The sequence below is a fragment of the Penicillium angulare genome (assembly GCF_028827245.1).
Source record: "Penicillium angulare strain IBT 27051 chromosome Unknown utg000002l_segment0_segment0, whole genome shotgun sequence".
Lineage (NCBI taxonomy): Eukaryota > Fungi > Ascomycota > Eurotiomycetes > Eurotiales > Aspergillaceae > Penicillium > Penicillium angulare.
Genome location: NW_026623161.1, coordinates 2,096,390 through 2,115,766, shown reverse-complemented (window position 1 = coordinate 2,115,766; position 19,377 = coordinate 2,096,390). Strand labels below are relative to the sequence as shown.

At 40.2% G+C, this 19,377-nt stretch overlaps 4 protein-coding genes across 4 annotated transcripts; 2 read left to right on the top strand and 2 right to left on the bottom strand.

Annotated features, from left to right (window-relative positions):
* Window positions 1-9,756: 9,756 nt before the first annotated feature.
* Window positions 9,757-11,229, top strand: N7478_002256 (uncharacterized protein; the record flags this gene model as incomplete). The annotated part of the gene is made up of 3 exons (XM_056918470.1): window positions 9,757-10,179; window positions 10,243-10,386; window positions 10,441-11,229. 3 exons carry the CDS (start codon window positions 9,757-9,759, stop codon window positions 11,227-11,229), a joined length of 1,356 nt encoding a protein of 451 aa, XP_056784081.1.
* Window positions 11,230-11,311: 82 nt separating this feature from the next.
* Window positions 11,312-13,544, bottom strand: N7478_002255 (aromatic amino acid ammonia-lyase; the record flags this gene model as incomplete). The annotated part of the gene is made up of 2 exons (XM_056918469.1): window positions 11,312-13,248; window positions 13,307-13,544. 2 exons carry the CDS (start codon window positions 13,542-13,544, stop codon window positions 11,312-11,314), a joined length of 2,175 nt encoding a protein of 724 aa, XP_056784080.1.
* Window positions 13,545-15,710: 2,166 nt separating this feature from the next.
* Window positions 15,711-17,104, top strand: N7478_002254 (indoleamine 2,3-dioxygenase; the record flags this gene model as incomplete). The annotated part of the gene is made up of 2 exons (XM_056918468.1): window positions 15,711-16,007; window positions 16,058-17,104. 2 exons carry the CDS (start codon window positions 15,711-15,713, stop codon window positions 17,102-17,104), a joined length of 1,344 nt encoding a protein of 447 aa, XP_056784079.1.
* A 245-nt stretch (window positions 17,105-17,349) lies between these two features.
* N7478_002253 (uncharacterized protein) lies at window positions 17,350-19,298 on the bottom strand (the record flags this gene model as incomplete). Its single annotated transcript, XM_056918467.1, has 6 exons — window positions 17,350-17,852; window positions 17,916-17,991; window positions 18,053-18,578; window positions 18,645-18,845; window positions 18,912-18,997; window positions 19,083-19,298. 6 exons carry the CDS (start codon window positions 19,296-19,298, stop codon window positions 17,350-17,352), a joined length of 1,608 nt encoding a protein of 535 aa, XP_056784078.1.
* Between the last annotated feature and the right edge of the window lie 79 nt (window positions 19,299-19,377).

Below are 19,377 nucleotides of genomic sequence, written 5' to 3'. Positions count from 1 at the left end.
ATATAAATCCAAAATATAATTGTAGTCTACTACTGAATATTTAATATAATAAACCCTGACCTACTTTTATTTCCCTATACTTAAGTACCCTACCCTAAATATAATCTACTAGATTATAATTACTCCTATAGGTTAGATATAAACATTTTACTATAAAACTATCAATATAAAAGAGATAATATATCTATTTATCTAAGAGATTCCCCCTTAGTCAGACGTTCTAGATATAATTATATTAGATCAGGGACCTAAGTTTATATCTAAATTCTAGATAGAATTAATATATATTCTAGATATTAAAAAGAAGCTATCAACAACTTACTATACTTAGACAGATAGCCAAAGTAAAATTATAAATAAATAGATAGCTTAATAGTTATAGGTCTATATAAACTTCTATTAAGATAATTAATCTAAATATCTCCTACTAATAGACTATACTACTACTATACTTCCCTAAGCTAATATAGAATAATTACTTTTCTTTATAGAGTATAGGTTTAATCCTAGGATAATCTTTAATTAGATATTAGACACCCTAGCTATCTTTTCTAAGAATATATAATAAGCAAAGGATATTATGTAATGGTTACTAAGTTGTCAGGCTAGAGACCTGTGACTAGGCAAGGATATCGGATGGTAGAGATCAAATAGAACAGTTGATATACAGAACTGATTCTTGCAGGACAAGAATCGTAGTGATTGTTCGTGTGTTTTAATATTGCTAGAGCTTGCTAGGGCTTAGGGCAGTCATGTATTAGCGGGTGTATCGTGGTAGATTCGCCCGCGGAGCGGCTATGAATCGTACCCGAATCGTACCCGAAGGGATTCAGGAATCCCGTGACATATTACTAATAATATAAAGAATATATAGGATAATACTTATAAAGTAATAGGAGTTATATAAGTAAATTAAAAATAATATATAGATATATAATACTATAAGGATAAATTTAGAGTTAGCCAGCTTATCTTTATTACTATATATATCTAGAAGATAAGAAGATAGAGTTAGAAGCTATTTAATTAGTAATATAGACTATTCGAAATCATAAAAAAAGAAAGTAATTTATAGTATTTACAACTACTAGATTCAATAAAGATATATCTTATCTTCTTACTAGATAAGCTATATCCTATGATATATATAAAGCCTCTTATTAGATAGATCCTAGATATAACACTATTAATTATTATTAATAAGAAAGAAGCTTATAAAGTTAATAAGATTAAAGATTCTTATATATACTATTAACACTTATAATATTGGGTATCTTAGATTAGAAACAAAGATACTAAATAGTATCCTATAGACAACTTTAAGAATACACCAGAGAAATTAAAAGAATTCTATACTTAATACCCTAATAAGCCAGGGCCTTCTATACATCTACTAAAGGATAAATTTATTAATAATAATAAGAGTAATAATATTCCAATAGCTAAAGCCTAAAGACTAGGCTTTTTTCGGAGGGGGAGGTAATATAACGAACCGATACCGAGTTAATACGATTACAAGGTTACGGGATCATATAACAGATCACATAATCCCCCACCCGTCCGATTCTCCTATATAATAACGCGTGGGAGCCTACCTCCCCTCTTTCCTTTTTCCTCATCTTTAATACTTTAGTTAAATCGTACGAAAGTTCTTCTGTTTTCTGGTTCTTACAATAATGCTCCATCTCATAATCAGAAATCCTCGCCGGAATGACCACCTTTTTCTTTGTTGTAGCACAATTTTCCCATCGTGTTACTATTTTTAGAACGGCCGCGGTTTTACTCCAGAATCCATCCTGAGATGGGAGAGGGAACTCTGTCCTAACGGAGCCACATGGCGTTGAATAGAGATCATCGCTTGACCTGAGCCAGCTTTCGGTATTTGAGCTTAGCTCAATCGGCCTTTGATCCAAGAATTCCACTTGCCCCCATAATTGAAGTAGGCCATCGGGAGATAAAAATCAGCCAGTGTTATTGCTGCTCTAGATTCGGCCAGTGTATACGGAGGCCCATTTCAAAAGTTCTGTCTTAATTGCTTTTTCCTAAATTACTAGCTGGCTATATGTGATTATAATATCACTTACTCTTCTACCCCTCTCTCGATGCCTTCATTCTAGACCTGGCCCTCACCTGCGGGTAATCCTCCGGACCCTCCACCCGACCCGCCCTGCAGGTAGATAAGCGACTAAGTTATTAACCCTGAGGGTCATTCACCTAGACGTCCAACCCTCAAGAGGGTTACCCGTAGGTGAACCTCAGGGTCCCCAAACAAGACAAACAGGTAGAAAACATAACTTGCTTATAATACATAAATTATGTTGATTTAGAGAGGATTTCTGTATATTTATTTGTAACTTTTAATATAGTAGAAGAGTAAAGGATTAAGGATTAAAAGATAAAATCATAAGAAAATTATATTTTTTATCATATAAATAATAATATAGAATATATAGAATTAAATAGTATAGTAACCGGCCCCACAATTTTTCTTTCACAAAAATAATGAACCCTCGCTTACGAGGGTCCGCCACCCATATGGAACAGATCACCCATATGGAACATTTTTTCTAAATCTTACCACAACCACTATTATCATCTACCACACCACCAACAATGCCTAAAACCAATAAAGATATAGAGAACCAGATTCAGCTGGCAATAGAGTCTCTCTCTGAGCAATCTAAGCCTAATATTAGGAAGACTGCGCGAGAATTCGCGGTTCCTGAAGGCCGTCTTCGTCGGCGCTGGCAAGGTGGAAAATCGCTTTTCCAACGACAACCTAATGGCCGGAAGCTTAGTATTGCACAGGAGAAGGCTTTATGTGAATATATTGATTATTTTGATGCGGTCGGAGCATCAATAAATCGCCGTCAAATTGCTATTGCTGCCGATTCAATTCTGGAAGAAGATCATACCGACACCACCACAGATCCCCCACAAATTGGCGACCATTGGCTAAAGCGTTTTCTTAAACGGTATCCTGAGTACTATATACGACGTCGGCGAGCTCTTGATGTTGAAAGAGCTACTGCACTGGATAAATCCGTTATAGAGAGATGGTTTCAAGACTATCAACGTATAGTGGCTAAATATGGCATCTGTCAACAAGATATCTACAATTTTGACGAAACTGGCTTCCAAATTGGCGTCGGTCGCGATCAATTTATTATCACAAGACATCCAAAAAAGAAGCTATTTAATGGCTCAGTTACCAATCGCGAGTCTGTCACTGTTTTAGAGGCTGTTTCGGCTGATGGCTTTACATGCCCACCGCTGATTATTCTAAGCGCTAAACAAGCATTACTACGTTGGTTTGATAAAATTGAAGACGACGAGCATCTTGCTATAACTGATACTGGCTATATCAATGATACATTAGCATATCAATGGATTCAGCTGTTTCATAAATGGACAATTTCTCGTACCATTGGGAAAAAGAGGCTAGTTTTATGCGATCGTTTTGGATCACATTTAACGCGTCAATTTGTTGAATTTTGTGAGAAGAATGATATCATTCTATTCTTCTTACTCTCACATACTAGCCATATACTACAACCTCTCGATGTTGGAGTGTTTAGTGTATATAAACACTGGCATAGTGAGGCAGTTGAGGCGGCTACAATGACTGGATGCCGTAAATTTTCAAAGGATGAATTCCTACATTCAATCAGTGAAATCAGACGCAAAACCTTCCGGCCACATACAATCAAGCTTGGGTTTAGATTAACTGGCCTTTGGCCAATTAATTCTAAGCTTATTACCGATGAATTGGATTCGTACGATCCATATTATGATAATATATCCCGGGAAGATACACCATCAGTTAACTCACAAAATACTGAGTTTAGCACCCCAAAAACCGCTGAGAGAGTTCGAAGAATTAGCGATCGTATTAATCAATATGATCCTACTACTCAACGTTTTAAAGAAGGGCTAGCAAAGCTTGTAAAGGGTGCTGAGACTCAGGCAATGTTGGCTGTCCAACTGCAACGGGAATTCGATTCTACACAAGCTATTATGGGAGCACGTCACGCTAGATATGATGCTTCTCGCCGTTATACGCAAATCACTGGTATTATCAATTCAAGCCAGATCAAAGAAATGAAGCTAAAAGAATATAAATTGACTGAAAAAGCCGATCAAGAAAAGACGAAGCGGAAGTGGAAGAAGATATTGGTTGAAATTAGGAAGCATGGAAGAGCCAAAAAACGCCGGGGAAATTAACTTGATTTTGTATTCTAATATTAAAATGGCTGATTGATTTGTTTATTATTTTTAGTTAATTAATTAACTATATGGTGGTGTGGTAAATAGTAGTTGTAGTACGATTTAGCAAAAATGTTCCATATGGGTGATCTGTTCCATATGGGTGGCGGACCCTCGTAAGCGAGGGTTCATTATTTTTGTGAAAGAAAAATTGTGGGGCCGGTTAATTATTAAGATCTAAATATATAGCCCTTAAGTAGCTTTAAGTACTTATACTTTCTACTAGATATATACTACTAAGTATTAGGTAAAGAAGGGTTTAGGTTATTATCGTTATTATACTTATTATACTTATTATAATCTATAGTCTCTCTATCTTCAAGGTTAAGTATTATTATATAAGACTATAGAAGGAACTATACGTTTAGGGGCTATATACCCTCTACCTTATATACTATATCCTCTATCTCTTCCTTAGTATCACTAATCAGATCAAACGATTCGTCCCGTATTTCATTAGCCTCTATTATAGCTACGATCTCTTAGTATAAAAGATACTCCTATAGTATAAGCCATTTCTACTCTTAGAGATCAAATCTTATTATATATATCTAAAGTATAATATCCTAGATAGACTTTAGCTTTAAAGACCCTTATCGATAATGGTAGATATCCTAAGCAAAGTTAAAAAGATACTCTACTCCTGCCCTAGTTGCTGGGATTAATATAATATCCTAGGTAAGGCTTACAAATATAGGAAACTTGTATTTATAGTCTTTCTAAAAGACCTGAGGAAAGCCTTGTATAGTTACTAAAAGAAAGAGTTAGTATTATATAGTAAGAAGAGAAGAGAGTATATACAACTTTTAAGGTACCTCATAAGCTTATTCTGTTATAGAGGTAGTGACGTATATAAGTTTTCAAATAGTAGATTAGTATCTATTATTATTGTTATTAATAATATTATATCCGATTATAGCCTTTCTTCCGGATATTTCTCCTTATACAAGGTAAAGAGAGACTTAAGACTACTGTAATAGATCCTTTTATAGTCCTTCTCTAGATCATTAGACTTCTAGTCCTTAGTTAAGAAGAACTGGAGCTTGTTTACTAGTGCTAGGATTATACTAATTATATAGAGATCGCTTTCTATTCTATCTATTATAGTGTAGTATTTTAATAGCTTCTCTTATATAGCCTTAAGCAAGGAAAGTATTAACTGCTTCTAAGGTACCTTCTTTCATCAGAGTTGACGGATTGAATTTTTAAGATGATCAAAAAGCTTATTATAGAAACTAAAGACTAAATGAATACTTATATCTTTAGTTGTATAAACAATAGTTGTATATTTAAAGAAGGGCTATAGGATAAACAGTAGATAATTAATTTATCGCCACTCCTTGGTGTTTAGTACAAAATAAGGCTGATTATACTATAAGTAGAATATATTAAACGTCACTTAGAGTCTCTTAGCCCAGCAAAGCATAAGATACATTGAATTCCATTGTATTTATACATCCTGGATAGGCATAAGCTTTAGCTTGTTGGGTTAAAGATTATAGAAAGCGTCACAGCGTTGAGGGCTTGTGTTAATATATACAGCAAGACTACAAACCTTAAAAATATAGATATAAATATAGTTATTGTATAACTAGAAAATAAGAGAACTAACCTTATTTAGTATATTAATAATCTCTTACTTCTACTATCAAGCACGTAGGGCTTATATGTAATCCTCTTTCTACTTAAGCTCTATGGTATTATTCTTTAGTAAAGCCTTTATCTTCCTAAGTAGATCATTTAGACTAAGTTGAATTATATATATAATATAAGGGACTTAGATAATTATAGACTTATTATTAAGCTTTAGAGCCTATATTATATTATTAATAATAGCTATAAGTGTAGTATTATTAGATGTATTATCTATTATAATTGCAAACACTTGATTAAGGATTTAATACTATTATAGAGTCTATACAATAATCTTACTAAGGTTAATCCCTAAATATATATTAGAAAGCAGCTTAAACCTAAGAAGGACTTTACAATAGTCCTAGTTCTAATTAAAGAAATATACTATTATCGCTATAAATACTTACTAGAATAGTAACATCTAGTAATTAAGTACTAGGGATAGCTTTATATCTAGTAATAGGCTTTGGAGAGTAGTTGTTTAGTTTTTAGTAACAAATTTATAAAGCCTTATATAGATTATCTTCCTAGAAGGAATAGTTAGTATTATAGGGGCTAGTTATATATATAAGATAAGATTATAGAACTCTTGATACTTAAGGAATAGGAAAGGTAAATATAATACTATAACTAGATTTAGAAGCTTCTATTCCTAAGTACTCTATATGAATACTTAGATAGATATCCTCTAATCCTAATAGATTATCTATTAGTTAGTTCTAGATAGAGAGATATCTTAATTATATATATAGCTTATATAAGTAGTTTTTAGATACTTAGTTTACTTATTCCTTACTAGTATTATAGCCCTTTAAGATATTTATTTATTAATAAAATACTAGAATATACTAACGCTAGATATTTAAGAACTATACAGCATTATTTATATATTATACCTAGCTTTCTATCTTTTGTATTAGCCACTTAATCAAAACCTTCCTAACAGGTTATATAATATCTTCTATCCTAATTAATTCACCTTTTCCTCCTATAGTTAGTTTAAAGCTACTACTCCACAAATTCCTTACTTATATTTACTTTATATAATAGATATTTATTAATCTAGTTAGGTTTAATTTGCTAAAGGTTTTCTAGTACCTAGGATACTAGTAGTTAAGGAATAGAAGAATTATTAAGTATTATATTAAATAAAGGTTAACTAAATAAAAATAAACTTAAGAAAATAATATTGTCTAATATAAGGTATAAGAGATCTTCTAGTCTAATCTCTTTAGCTATTAAAGAGAGATATCTATCTGAGAGTTAAGATATACTTTATAGATAGTTTATATAGTTACTAAGAAAGAGGACTTATAAAAAGTAAATAAAAAAAAGCTATTATACAAGGGAAATTAGTTTACTCTAGTCGTAAGAGGATATAAAGTTAATAGATTATCTTTTTATCTACTTATACTAAGGTTATCTTATCCAATTAGCTAGTATAGAGGATATATACAAATAAAAAAGGTTACCCTAAGGATTGATAAGGATTACCCTAAAGGTTAGTAAGGGTTACCCTAAGGGTCGGTAAGGATCACTCTTATCGACCCTTAAGTTATATTATCTTTTTTCTAATAGAAAACATTAAAGTCCAATAATCTAGATTTTCAACCTTCTTTCGTACAAGATCTAAAGTAATTAGAGATAAGCCAAATTAGTAAAAAATAAAACAAGACTCTACTTAGTTAATTACCTAAGATAACTTTATATTTAATACTAAATAAGTATTAAAAATAAAAAGATATATTTCTTATTATACAAGTATACTACTATTAGTCTACTTTAGAAATATATTTTAACTACTATACTATAAGTATTCTATAATATCTATTAAAACTAACCTTTTACAAGATATTTCTAGTCAATACTAAAAAACCTAAGGTAATAATATATAAAATATTAACTTACAATTCAATTTCTTTATATTTTAAAAGCTTTTATAGTAAAAAATAAGAAGAATTTAGAGGTATACTAGAACAGCTGTAAATAACAGTATTTTAAGAAGCTAAATCATCAAATTTATACATCTGAAATAGGAAAGGCACGGAGAAATTATATATTTAAGGGTTAATAAGGGTCGATATAGGTGACCCTCAAGGAACCCTTAGAGGGTTAGGGTTAAGATCAGGGTTAGTGAGATTAGACCCTAACCCTCTAAGGTACGGATAGAGGTTCCTGATCTTAGACCCGTAGGGCAGATAAGTACTAGGTCTACTTCATTCCCCCACTACTAGTATCTACCCAGGATAGCGTCTAAAGAAGGCGACCGAGCAATTATTATTGCTCTGAAAGCTACAGGCACATCAACAGAGGAGATTGCCAATTTGACTCAAGTATCTATGCGAACTTTTGAAATAGACCTCCGTATAGAGTAATCCTTCTGAGGTCCTAACCTCCTTTACCTACCTTTCCTATTAACACTAATCTACACATATTTAAAAGATTATTCTCTTATATAGTATTGTGACAATTAATTTTCCTTCAATGGTCTTAAAAATTTACTCAGTAATCTTCTGATGTCCAAGCACGATTATTTACTTCGCATGCGGGTTATACTAATTAACTTGGGTACCCACCCGGATTAAATATATGTTCCAGATCCGTACCCACGATCAACATTCAATATTGATCGTGCACATGTGGGTACGATTTATACTACGGAGTATATGGATAACTAAATTATCCATTTTTATTATACCGGGGGTAGTCTTAATTATATAGATAGAACAGGCTAGATACAGCCTTAGTTAGTAGAGCCTTAGTATTATTTACCCTCCCCTTCTAAGGTTCTTTCTTCTCTATCTTCTCCCTTCTTTGATTAAATTTTGAACAATTTACAAAGAAAGTTTTTTTAAAAAAATATTAATATTTGTAATAAATCAGGACCTTTATTTTACTAAAGTTTTAATTAGACGCGACCGGTAGAAAAGAGGATAGAAGGTTTTAAAAGAAAAATGAGGAAAGAAATAAAGAAAAAAGGGGGAAAGGGGAAGGTTTTATTTGAAAAAGCTTCATTTTTCTTAGTGTCGGCTAGTAGCCCATCAAAAAAATAGATAGTAATGTATTATCTTGCTGATATAATATTGAATGAATGTTGACCGTGGGTACGGAGTCGGTGAGAATATTCCATGCTCAGCTTTTTTGTAGACGGCCAATTGGAATATATTTTTCCCTCGCCACTCTAGTACTAGCACGTTTTTCATCAAATATCGGTACGTTCAACTTCAAATGTTTCGTTCGCTTGCAGCAGAAGCACCTCGCACTCGGTACCTCATTTGTGCAGTGCTCCATATGTGCAGTGCTCCCTCTGCGCCACCTGTCTGGAGACCTCGCAATTGGAAGGGACGAAGGACTTTTATAGGACAGGATTCTCTTCCTGGGAGGGGAATCCTGTCCGAAGTGGTAGGCGTCTTGTTGAATGTAACATTCTGCAGGGGCAGCCCCGCTTGAAGCCAATCTAGAACCCGGAAACCGTCGGAGAGACGGATTTGTAGAATGCCAAGCTGATAGGGGTCATTGACGCAAATTGACGCAATGTGTCTTGCATTTCATACCGATAAACAATGTTATGATCTTGCCGATTAGGGGACTCATATTTGCCGTATATGTGGAGAATACTCTACTTCTTATATCAAGGGAGCCTCTAATACACAGAAGTTTCGATTATGGCTTCCTCATACAATAGTAAGAACATTCCACTCGCCGCAGTTGGTATGTTCGCCCAGAAAATGTGTCAAGCTCCGTCAGGGCGAAGAAGTGCTGGATGTAGCGGGTGCAGGTCGGTGTTAGTCAAAGCAATAAATGGACCAAGCGTTTTATTGACAAGGGCTCAGGCGCGCCAAGAAGGGATGCGATATGCAGTCTCCGGTCTGTGGGAGGTGTCTCCGGCTATCGCAGGCATGCTATAGGGGAGAACTTGGCAATCAATCTGGGGAAAGTATTGCTTACTACGACCAGCTTGGCAATGCTTCAAATTCAACCAACCAACATCCAAGACAATCCGTCACAAAGAAGTCCGACAAGACGAATCATGACCACCCGAGATCCCTGGGAGATTGGTCCGATATTCTACATTACTTTGTCGATCACGGGCTCATCCGGGGTCTAATTGCTGCCTGCAGGCTCCAAACATTCGTGCCACAACTGCCAGTGGATCCTAAGCAAGCTGCATGTACCTATGGAGCTGCCTTAACTTCGAGTCGCGAAGCGATACAGCGAGGCTGGCAGGTTGCGGACGATACAGTACTGGTAATCACATTGCTTCTCTATACATATGAGGTACGTAGTAGCGCATGTGCACAATATCGACAACGTAGTTCAGTCGCTGATGATTCGGATTAGCGGTACTATTGGGCAGAAGGGGGTTCAAGTCGCAGCTGGATGATCCATATCCAAGCAGCAATCAGTCTCGTACAGGCACGCAGTTTGAAACAGGTTCAGACGAAGGTTGGACGCGTGATATTTCGAAAAGCGAGAGAAATCATTGTGAGTGGATCTGTTAGACATCGTGTCTTGCAATACTGACTGATATCTAATCAGCTTGACGTCGCATTCTGTAACAGTGTGGTACCTCCTTACTTTCTCATTCTGGGCAGTCAGGCGATGGGCAGAGACGTCTTATACCATGCCCATGATCAGCTTGCAGTTCTTGAGACTAGAGTCATTGTCCTGTACCGGCAGTATCACCGCGGCGATCTTGACCAAGTCTTCCTCCAGACTGCTCATACCCTTCAGCAGGATCTCACATACAAGCAAAAGACCACCACCCGCCCAAGGTGGAATTCCCTTAGGTATGACCAAGATAGCATTCTGATCTATGCTGACGGACAAGAGAAAGATGATGAATACTTGACCGCGTTACAAGATTTATGGAACAGTGCTAAGCTACATATACTTCGGCTGGTTATTTGTCGCATTCAAAGTGCTGTTTTCCGAAAGCTTTGGAACACCTCTGAAGTTGGATTTGAAGAGCTTGTCCTCTGTTGCCATAACTGCCCAACTCGCACTTCTGAGGATATGTGTAGCAGCGCAGCGTATGTCATGAGCGTCATTGGGTCTATACCTTTATCAATGCATTTGCCATCCGCCACAATGGGAATGCACGGCGCTATGTTAGCAGCATCATCATGCCTGGAGAGCGAGCTCGAGGAGTTAACTTTAGCATCCTGCAGCGGGCAAAACGACGCCATGATCACCCCAACGCAGCTGCGTTCCATGAGTCAAAGCAGCAGATGGTTTACAGAATGGTCAAGAATGATTGCGTCAAATATTTATTTGCATGTTCTTCAAAGTCCAAACGAGTCCTGCGAGCATTCTTCTTTAGATTGAGCTTATTGATAGGTAAACGGTCCAGACTGAAAAAAAAAACATTATAAAGTATCTTGTTCATGTGCATCTTATCGGCTTCACTTTACCATAATTGTTTCCGTTGTTTTGTCTTGAACCTGTGCACGCCGTTGCCATTCGCAGCGTGAACACCATTGCCTACATCCAGTGGAGCACCGTATAACGCATGGTTCATCCTCCCATCAAGAATGGATTCATAAATCGTAGCAATCCAGTTGCCAATAATCTTTCTTGGTCTCACATTCTCGCCGTATATGACAGTATCTTCCGAACCCGGGTGTTCACCCAGGCCCTGATGAAATGGTACGGCGAGCTCTCTCCTGACCATGCGGTAGAGCGCTTGAGACCCGACTCCAAGATACTGTTCTGTGGTCTGTTTTGCACAGAACCGATGGAAGGTGGCCTTGTAGATGCTGGCCGCTTTGCTTTCAACATTCGATCTCCATGGTGGCAGCAAGCTTAACGCCCCTGACTCAGAAAGAACATGATCGGAGTCTTTTAAAACGTGCAGCAAAGAGAGGACAGCACCATCAGCGACTGCGTTGAAACGCTCGGCATCATCTAGACGGGAAGATGCTCGCCAACAAGATGTAAGATGCTTTCGAAGTTGCACCTTGTATGACTCGATTCCTTTCGATTCCAGGCTGGAGGCGAAGAAAGATCCCATATCATTTTGCAAGGTTGAGTACAGTTCATCAAGATATTCGATTTGCATGACTCGAAGATCCAACGCCTGGCAGCCGACGTAGAGACAAGTGGCGCCCATTAGGGACACTAGTTCCACAGCTTTCGTGGTCATGCGAGACGACAGTAGAGCAAGTGAATTGATCGATTGATTGCCCATCTCAGCGGATTGTACGTGGTTGCTCACTGGATTGGCTAGGAACCCTAGCTCGGACATGTAAGCTGCCATGTTGATGTCGACACCCTTCATAGTGAAGGAAAGACTGGGGTTGTCAGCGCAAAGATTTGCCGGCAGACCATTGTTCAGATTAGCATCGATGAGCTCGGTCGATTGAGCAAAGAAAAGCTTTCCGAGCATCTGTAATGCGAGGCGCGTCTTTTCCATGGCGGAAGTTACTGCTGCAGCCTGGAAGTTCGCACCGTAGTACACCTCCTGGGCATCGGCATCGACTATAGGATTGTCAGCCGACGAATTCAACTCAACGGTGATTTGTTGGTTGGCAGAGAGAAGATCCTCCAGTTGCGGTCCAATCCATTGAGGTGTACTCCTGAGCGCATATCGATCCTGGAAAAGTCCTTCCGGGGCATAGTCTTTACTGTTGCGAATGCCCTTTGCCAGATAGGAGCCCTGCAGCATCGCTAAGATATTACGGCTGACTTCGATTTGACCGGGGTGGGGTCGTGCCTCGCTAATAAATGGATGGAAGCTCTCCGAGTTTCCAAGCATTGCCTCCACTGCCATTGCCGTGAAGGCTTGTGATAGTGTAGCCACATGATGTGCCTCATACATAACTATTGCAGCCAGACCGGCCGACGAGGCCGTGCCATTGACAAGACCCAAAGCTTCTTTCGGACCAAAGTTCATTTTCGGGATTTGATGTTGCGCCAGAGCTGCTTCCGCAGAGAGGATCTTGAGAGATTCGCCTTGTCGCTGGCAAACCTTGATGTCTGGGTTGCCTTCAATAGCACCAGCTATGAATGCAAGGGGCATTAGATCGCCCGACGCAGAGACAGATCCTTTCAGCGGCACCATTGGAACAATGTCATGTCGAAGAAGTCTCAAGATGGCCTGTAGGACATTCATGGTGACTGCAGAATGGCCCCGAGCAGTTGCGTTGCATCTCACCAACATCGCTGCTCTGACCCAGGACATGGGCATCGATGTCAGCTCGGAACGATGTTCGGAGACTCCATCATTTACAACTTGGTCAGATGAAAGTATGACTCCGCTTTGCGTAAGCTGGAGTAGAGAAGTTTGCAGCTTGTGTACCTCTTTTGTTCTGGAATCGGCACTTCCACCGAATCCTGTAGTGACTCCTAATGAGTGTCAATATGTCTGTTCATCTTATGTCCCAGAACGCGAGGAATTCCTTACCATAGACGGTATGGCCTTTCTGGAGGTAATCGTTCAATTGTTTCACACTTTCGTGAATGCGTGCGCACGTGGGTTCGTCCTCGGTAAGAAAGGGCTGGCAACCTCCTTGTGAGACTGCAAAGACAGTGGCGATGTCGAGGTCCTTTCCGGTGATGGTCACATTGCTGCTACCTTTTAGACCCTGAGCTCTTTTCCACAAGTTCTTTGCGGTCAGGAAGTGTTCAGAGCTCTGAGACATGATGGGCGATGAATCTCGGCCCTCAGGACGTAGCTGGATTATGCTTCTATTGGCAAAAGGCTAACCAGAATGAGAAAGAATTGACACAGCGAGAACAAGTTCACTCATTATATGTTCCACTACATCCGTGTACATGTGTTATCGACAGATGAGTTGAATCCTGGATTTACCCTATGTATAGTTCAATACCACTATGCCTTATTTGGATTGATAAGGTAGCGCCAGTGGCTCCTTTGCGCTGTCGAATCCTTCTCGCTTTTGAATCCTGCATAACATGCAAGGGTCTTGAGACTAGTGGGGTAGACCACCTAGTTCTCCTTCTCACATAGTATCGCCTTCTCTCACTCCGAAACACCACACATTCAACACACCACGTCCTCCTGTACAGAGAAAGATAAGCCCATCATGTGAATAGGTGTAGATGATATCTGGAGTGATATGTATTACATTTTGCATTGATGTCTGCTAATTGACTAATCGGACGAACAGTTCCAATCATTCAATAAGTCCTCAAAGGCCGAAGCTCTCATATTGTTAGTTTCTAGTGACTCGTACCGTAATATGCGACAAAACCACTTGTCTTTACCAGTAGAATATGTGTTTATCACATCATAGGATGTGTGGGTCGCCGTGTACAATACCTACAACTTGAACATGCTAGTGCGTATGTCAATTTTGGACGCTTCGCCGACTTGAAGCTCTCAATAGCTAGCTAAAATATGTAAAATACGAGACAATAAGGTCCTTTGAATCCCCGTTCTTTCTGACGTCGAGGAAAGATTACGAATTTCCTACGAGTCACCGGGCTTCACATAACACATGTGCAGAGACAGCACCAACTTCTATTCTCAAGCATTGCATCATACCTCTGATCTGGCGTTCCCCTAGCAACCCGAGTCTAAATTGATAGCAGGTACAGAATCTCGCGGGTTTAATGCTGTGATGATGTGGTCCTACTACCAACAAGAATTACCACGACGTGGTGACTGACAAGTCCCTGGTGGATATCCACATACCGACAGGAAGTATGTTAAGCAATGCATGTAATTCTGTGACTGAAATGTAGCAGCAAATCCCATCAGAATCCCTAGCAACCTCGCGAAAAGCCGTGGTTTCGACGGTGACGAGAATCCTCATTTCTAGGGCGAGAGCACCTAGGAAGAGCTAACACACTAGTGGTAACTTTGCAGAATGAAATATTTCACGACATAGAACGATGAAGGTTTTGTCGATCAAGTGGGTATCTTCCGGTATTAGGAATGAAAAATGAAGGTGAGGACTTTATGTCGAGTATTAGTGGGTCCATCAATACCTTGTACAAGCTAGTGTCATTACCAGCTTGCTCGCTTCAAATGTTGCATGCCGCGATGACTTAGCTAATCACACATTTGTATATAAATTACCATACTAAGCTAGACTCGGGAATTCACTCTTTTATGATACTGTGCAATACGTTTGTGGGCCGTGCTTTCTCGAGTCTTTAGACAATACAAGGGGCAATGAAGGTATTCGAGGGGAAGGCAAACTGCGTTGATGGAGTCATACGACACTACGCTGATACTCACAAGACACTATTATTGCGCTGGTATGCATTCTCGTCTTGTCTTTTTCTCCTATCTGAGAGACTTTAGTGCCATCTTAGCCCATTGATAATGGCGATTCTGACCCATGATCGGGGTTAAGGCCGAATGCGGTACCACTGAGCTGTGCTGGATCCCGGATGTTACCCGTGCGGGATATCAATATAAAACAGCGTTTCTTTGCCATCAGGCTCCCAAAGATGTTATAAATGATGTTCTGCGCGGACGAATCCTTCGCGCGGACGGATCCTTCGCGATGCTCATGTTTCGTGCGAAGACATCGCCCCCTTTCCTAAGCCGTACTGTTTTTCATTGGACATAAAAATTCCAGATAGATAAAAGTACCGAAACTACTTCCTTGTAACAATTCACAATCAGACACGCACCATTCGAGCTCAAATGGGCTGACAAGCTTCGCGAGACTCGCTAGTGCGTTCTCGCACATATAGATGAATCATATTCAGCCATTGCTGTGACCTAAGGAATCTCTTGGCAGATTTTGTGTATGCGATTGTTTTCAATTCCTGTGAAAAATTCCGTGCAACCACGAGCGAATTCACATCTCAGAAATACATTCCAACCCAAGATGGCTTCTGACATTGAACTACCTATACTTGAGGCATACGATGTGTCTCCCAGAACCGGGTTTCTACCCGAAATTGTATCTGAAGAGACCAATTTGCACCCATCCTACCTGCCATGGATACAAGTTACCCAGCACTTACAGGATTTGATCATGCAAGATCAAATACGGAGCGTCGTTGACGGGCTTCCAGTCCTGAGTTGCCAGCATCTCGAGACAACATCGCAACGAAGAAAAGCATACTCGATACTGGGCTTTATTTGCCATGCGTACATTTGGGGAGGCGAAGAGCCGGCAGAGGTATGATGGAAATAATGTTATTTGAATCCTGCGACTGACTCTTACTCTAGATTATCCCGGAATCAGTATCGAGCCCGCTCTTGTTTCTCTGCGAGTCACTGGATATGCCTCCTGTTGCGACCTATGCCGGATTAGTTCTATGGAATTATAGAGTTGCACAGGATATGGAACCACTTTATCGTATCGATAATCTGGCAACTCAAATTACCTTCACAGGTGCGATTGACGAAAGCTGGTTCTACCTTGTCTCGGTAGCTATTGAGGCTCGAGGTGGTCCACTAGTCCGAGCCGTCTTGGATGCAGTCCGTTATGTGCGAGAAAATGAGATCAATGCCGTTGCTACCCAACTTCTCAGTATACTTGAGGGCATCCAAGATATATGCGCATTGACGCAACGCATTTATGAGAACTGCGATCCACACTTCTTCTACAACAAAATCCGTGTATTTCTTGCCGGTAGCAAAGGAAATCCAAAACTGCCTAGTGGGGTATATTTTAATAATGGAACACATCCAATACAACCGGCTCGTTTTTCTGGAGGATCGAATGCTCAGTCCAGTCTGATTCAACTCATTGACCTCGCTTTGGGTGTCAGACATCACCCCACCAGAATCCATGCACACGGGCTCAGGAACAGTGAAGTAAAAGGAATCTCTGATTCGGTCCCCGAGGAAGAGTCCGAATTCGTGGCAAGCATGCGGGACTACATGCCTGATCCTCATCGTCGATTCCTAATCCACTTTGCGAAAGTTGCCAATATTCGAGCCTTTGTTGAGATGAACCGAGATCACGAGCAGCTCATCAACTCATATAATGCTTGTATCGGTGCTCTGGTGAGATTCCGGGACGTGCATTTGAAGATAACAAATAGCTACATCCTTCAGCAGAACCCGAACAGCTATCGTAATGCGAGGAGACAACAGGGAGCTTACAAGCCAAGACAAATACATATCGACACGAATACTCAGTCTGGGGGCACCACCACCACAAATTTGAGCCATAAGAAGATTGAATTTGCTGTGCGTGGGACAGGGGGTACAGATCTCCTTCCGTTCCTCAAACAGATCCGCGATGAGACCTGCTCCTCGTACGCTTAGGGTTCCTTGCCGACTCATTTTTAGTATTGATGGATGTTATCATCTTTGTGGCTGAGCTTATGTTGATCGCTTATTTGTAGTTATGCTGTGGTAGCAACGAAAATGTTGGAATTTCTCCTTGATTGATTACAGGACGCTCTTAAAACACACCGGACATACAGTAAGACACATTGGGTGATTTTCTAAAGGTGCAGAATTATCTCGCCAGTCTAAGAATTGGGGATAGCAATACATGAATTTTAAATTCAATCGTTCTTCTCATCGTCCTTCTCGATTGGCCTCCACTCAAAGCCGAGAGCAGCTATCAGACCAACACTAACCAATCCAAGCGCGATGTACAATATGTCAATGATAGCAGAATTATAGGCCAGTATGATCTCCGGTTGATATTCAGCAGGCACGAAGCCCTGAAGTCCACTTGCACCATTTTGCTTGACAGTGGCCGCGTCCAAATTCGGGATGTTTTTCGTTAGAATGCTTGCCAGCTTGTCCAGGAATATATTTTGCGAGATGGATAAAAATATGATACCACCGAGCATCTGCACAAAGTTCAACAGCACCAAACCTGCAGGAACAAGTGATTGCTCAAGAACAATTTGCAGGGCGATGAATGGAGGCTGGAATGCCATTCCAACACCGGTACCGTAAATTATTTGGTAACCTATCCATCGTCCTGCAGACGTATGGGGTTCAAATGTGGTCATCAGAGCTGCTCCAGCCACACTCAGCACACTGCCAAGAAGTAACGCTGGATTGATATAGCTAAGTTTCGATGTAAAGGGTCCACTTGCCAGCGCGCAGATGGACATACTTAGCGTGGTCGGTAGATACATCAGACCTGAACCCAGGGTATCTGCTCCGCGCACTACTTGGAAATACAGTGGGAGCTACTGGTCCATTAGCAGCAAGCCCGCAGTGATAAGGTGGATAGTTCTCAATGAAACTTACATAGTTGTCGAGGATCCACAAAGCGGCAAAGTTGCAAAAGCCAACCACACAGCTGAAGGCGACATTTCGCTGTCGTAGTAGTGGCAAGGAGATCATGCTTGTTTTGCCCCCGATACGCTCAGCTACAAAGAACAGAATAGCAAGCACGCCGGTTAGGGCGAGTAAGACGATGATTCTCCAATTCGACCACTTGTATGTCGTACCAGCCCATTGTAGACACAGAATCAAGCAGATAGTCATAGGAAGCTGTGTGACTAGCCCATACCAGTCGAGGCCCTTCAACCTTTGACTGACACCAAGTTGTTTGTCGTCCGCATTCTGACTCAGACGACCTGAAGTGACGATCACGCCTAAAGCAACAGCGGTTCCCAGACCCACAATAATCCAGAAGTTGATCCTCCAACTGTCACCATAAGCAATTGATCCACTGATCAAGGGCCCAAAAGCGAGCGCCGCGCACTCTACGGCGCCGCATATGCCAAATATGGTGGGTCGAATCTTAAGTGGAACGGTACGCGCAAGAATACTGTGCTGTAAGTTAGCACTCGGTTCTTGAGAGCAGCCGAATCAGTTCATCGTGCTTAATACTAACATGTACATGCCAGCGTTTATTCCCGATGCACCGAGACCGCTAACCGCGCGACCTAAGATGAAGGCGGTAGATGTAGGTGAGGCAGCAGTAAGAATAGACCCGGCGACGAAGACGGTGAAGGAGAGAGCATAAAGCGTCTTCATGGAGTAGAAGGTGTAGAGTCGGCCCATGACCAAGATAGGCGCACATAAAGTCAATAAGCTTGTTGAGCAGAATTAGCCTAGCAGTCCGAGATTAAATGATGACGCTTTTGTGTTCAGTACTCACTATGTCGTTTGGTACCAACCGATATCTTCAAGAGCGTTAAAGTCATCGGTAAGAACCACAAGAAGGGTGCCAATGCAACTGCTGTCCTACAACAAGTCTTGTTAATTATATCCTTATTTTTTGATGGCTTGCGAGATGCAATTTTTCTTTCTGTACAACTAGAAGACCTACAAATCCAATAGTAAAGTTACCAAGAAACAGACATAATAATAGACCGATCAACTGGATGCCGTGGAGAGTCGGGGGTGTCTGAGAATTTGAGCTGGATGCAGTCTCCTTGTCAGGGCCAACCTCCTTTCCTGAATGCGCAACGTCAGCCTCTTGCGTCGGTTTCGACTCTGGCCGGGAGATCTCATCATCGGATCTATGAAGGTCCGCCAACTCCATTGTTGTAGCCGATCTGCCAAATTATGCTCGGTCGCAATGGAGGTTATTCAGTCACAAAGTCGGTATCACGCAGCTCGAT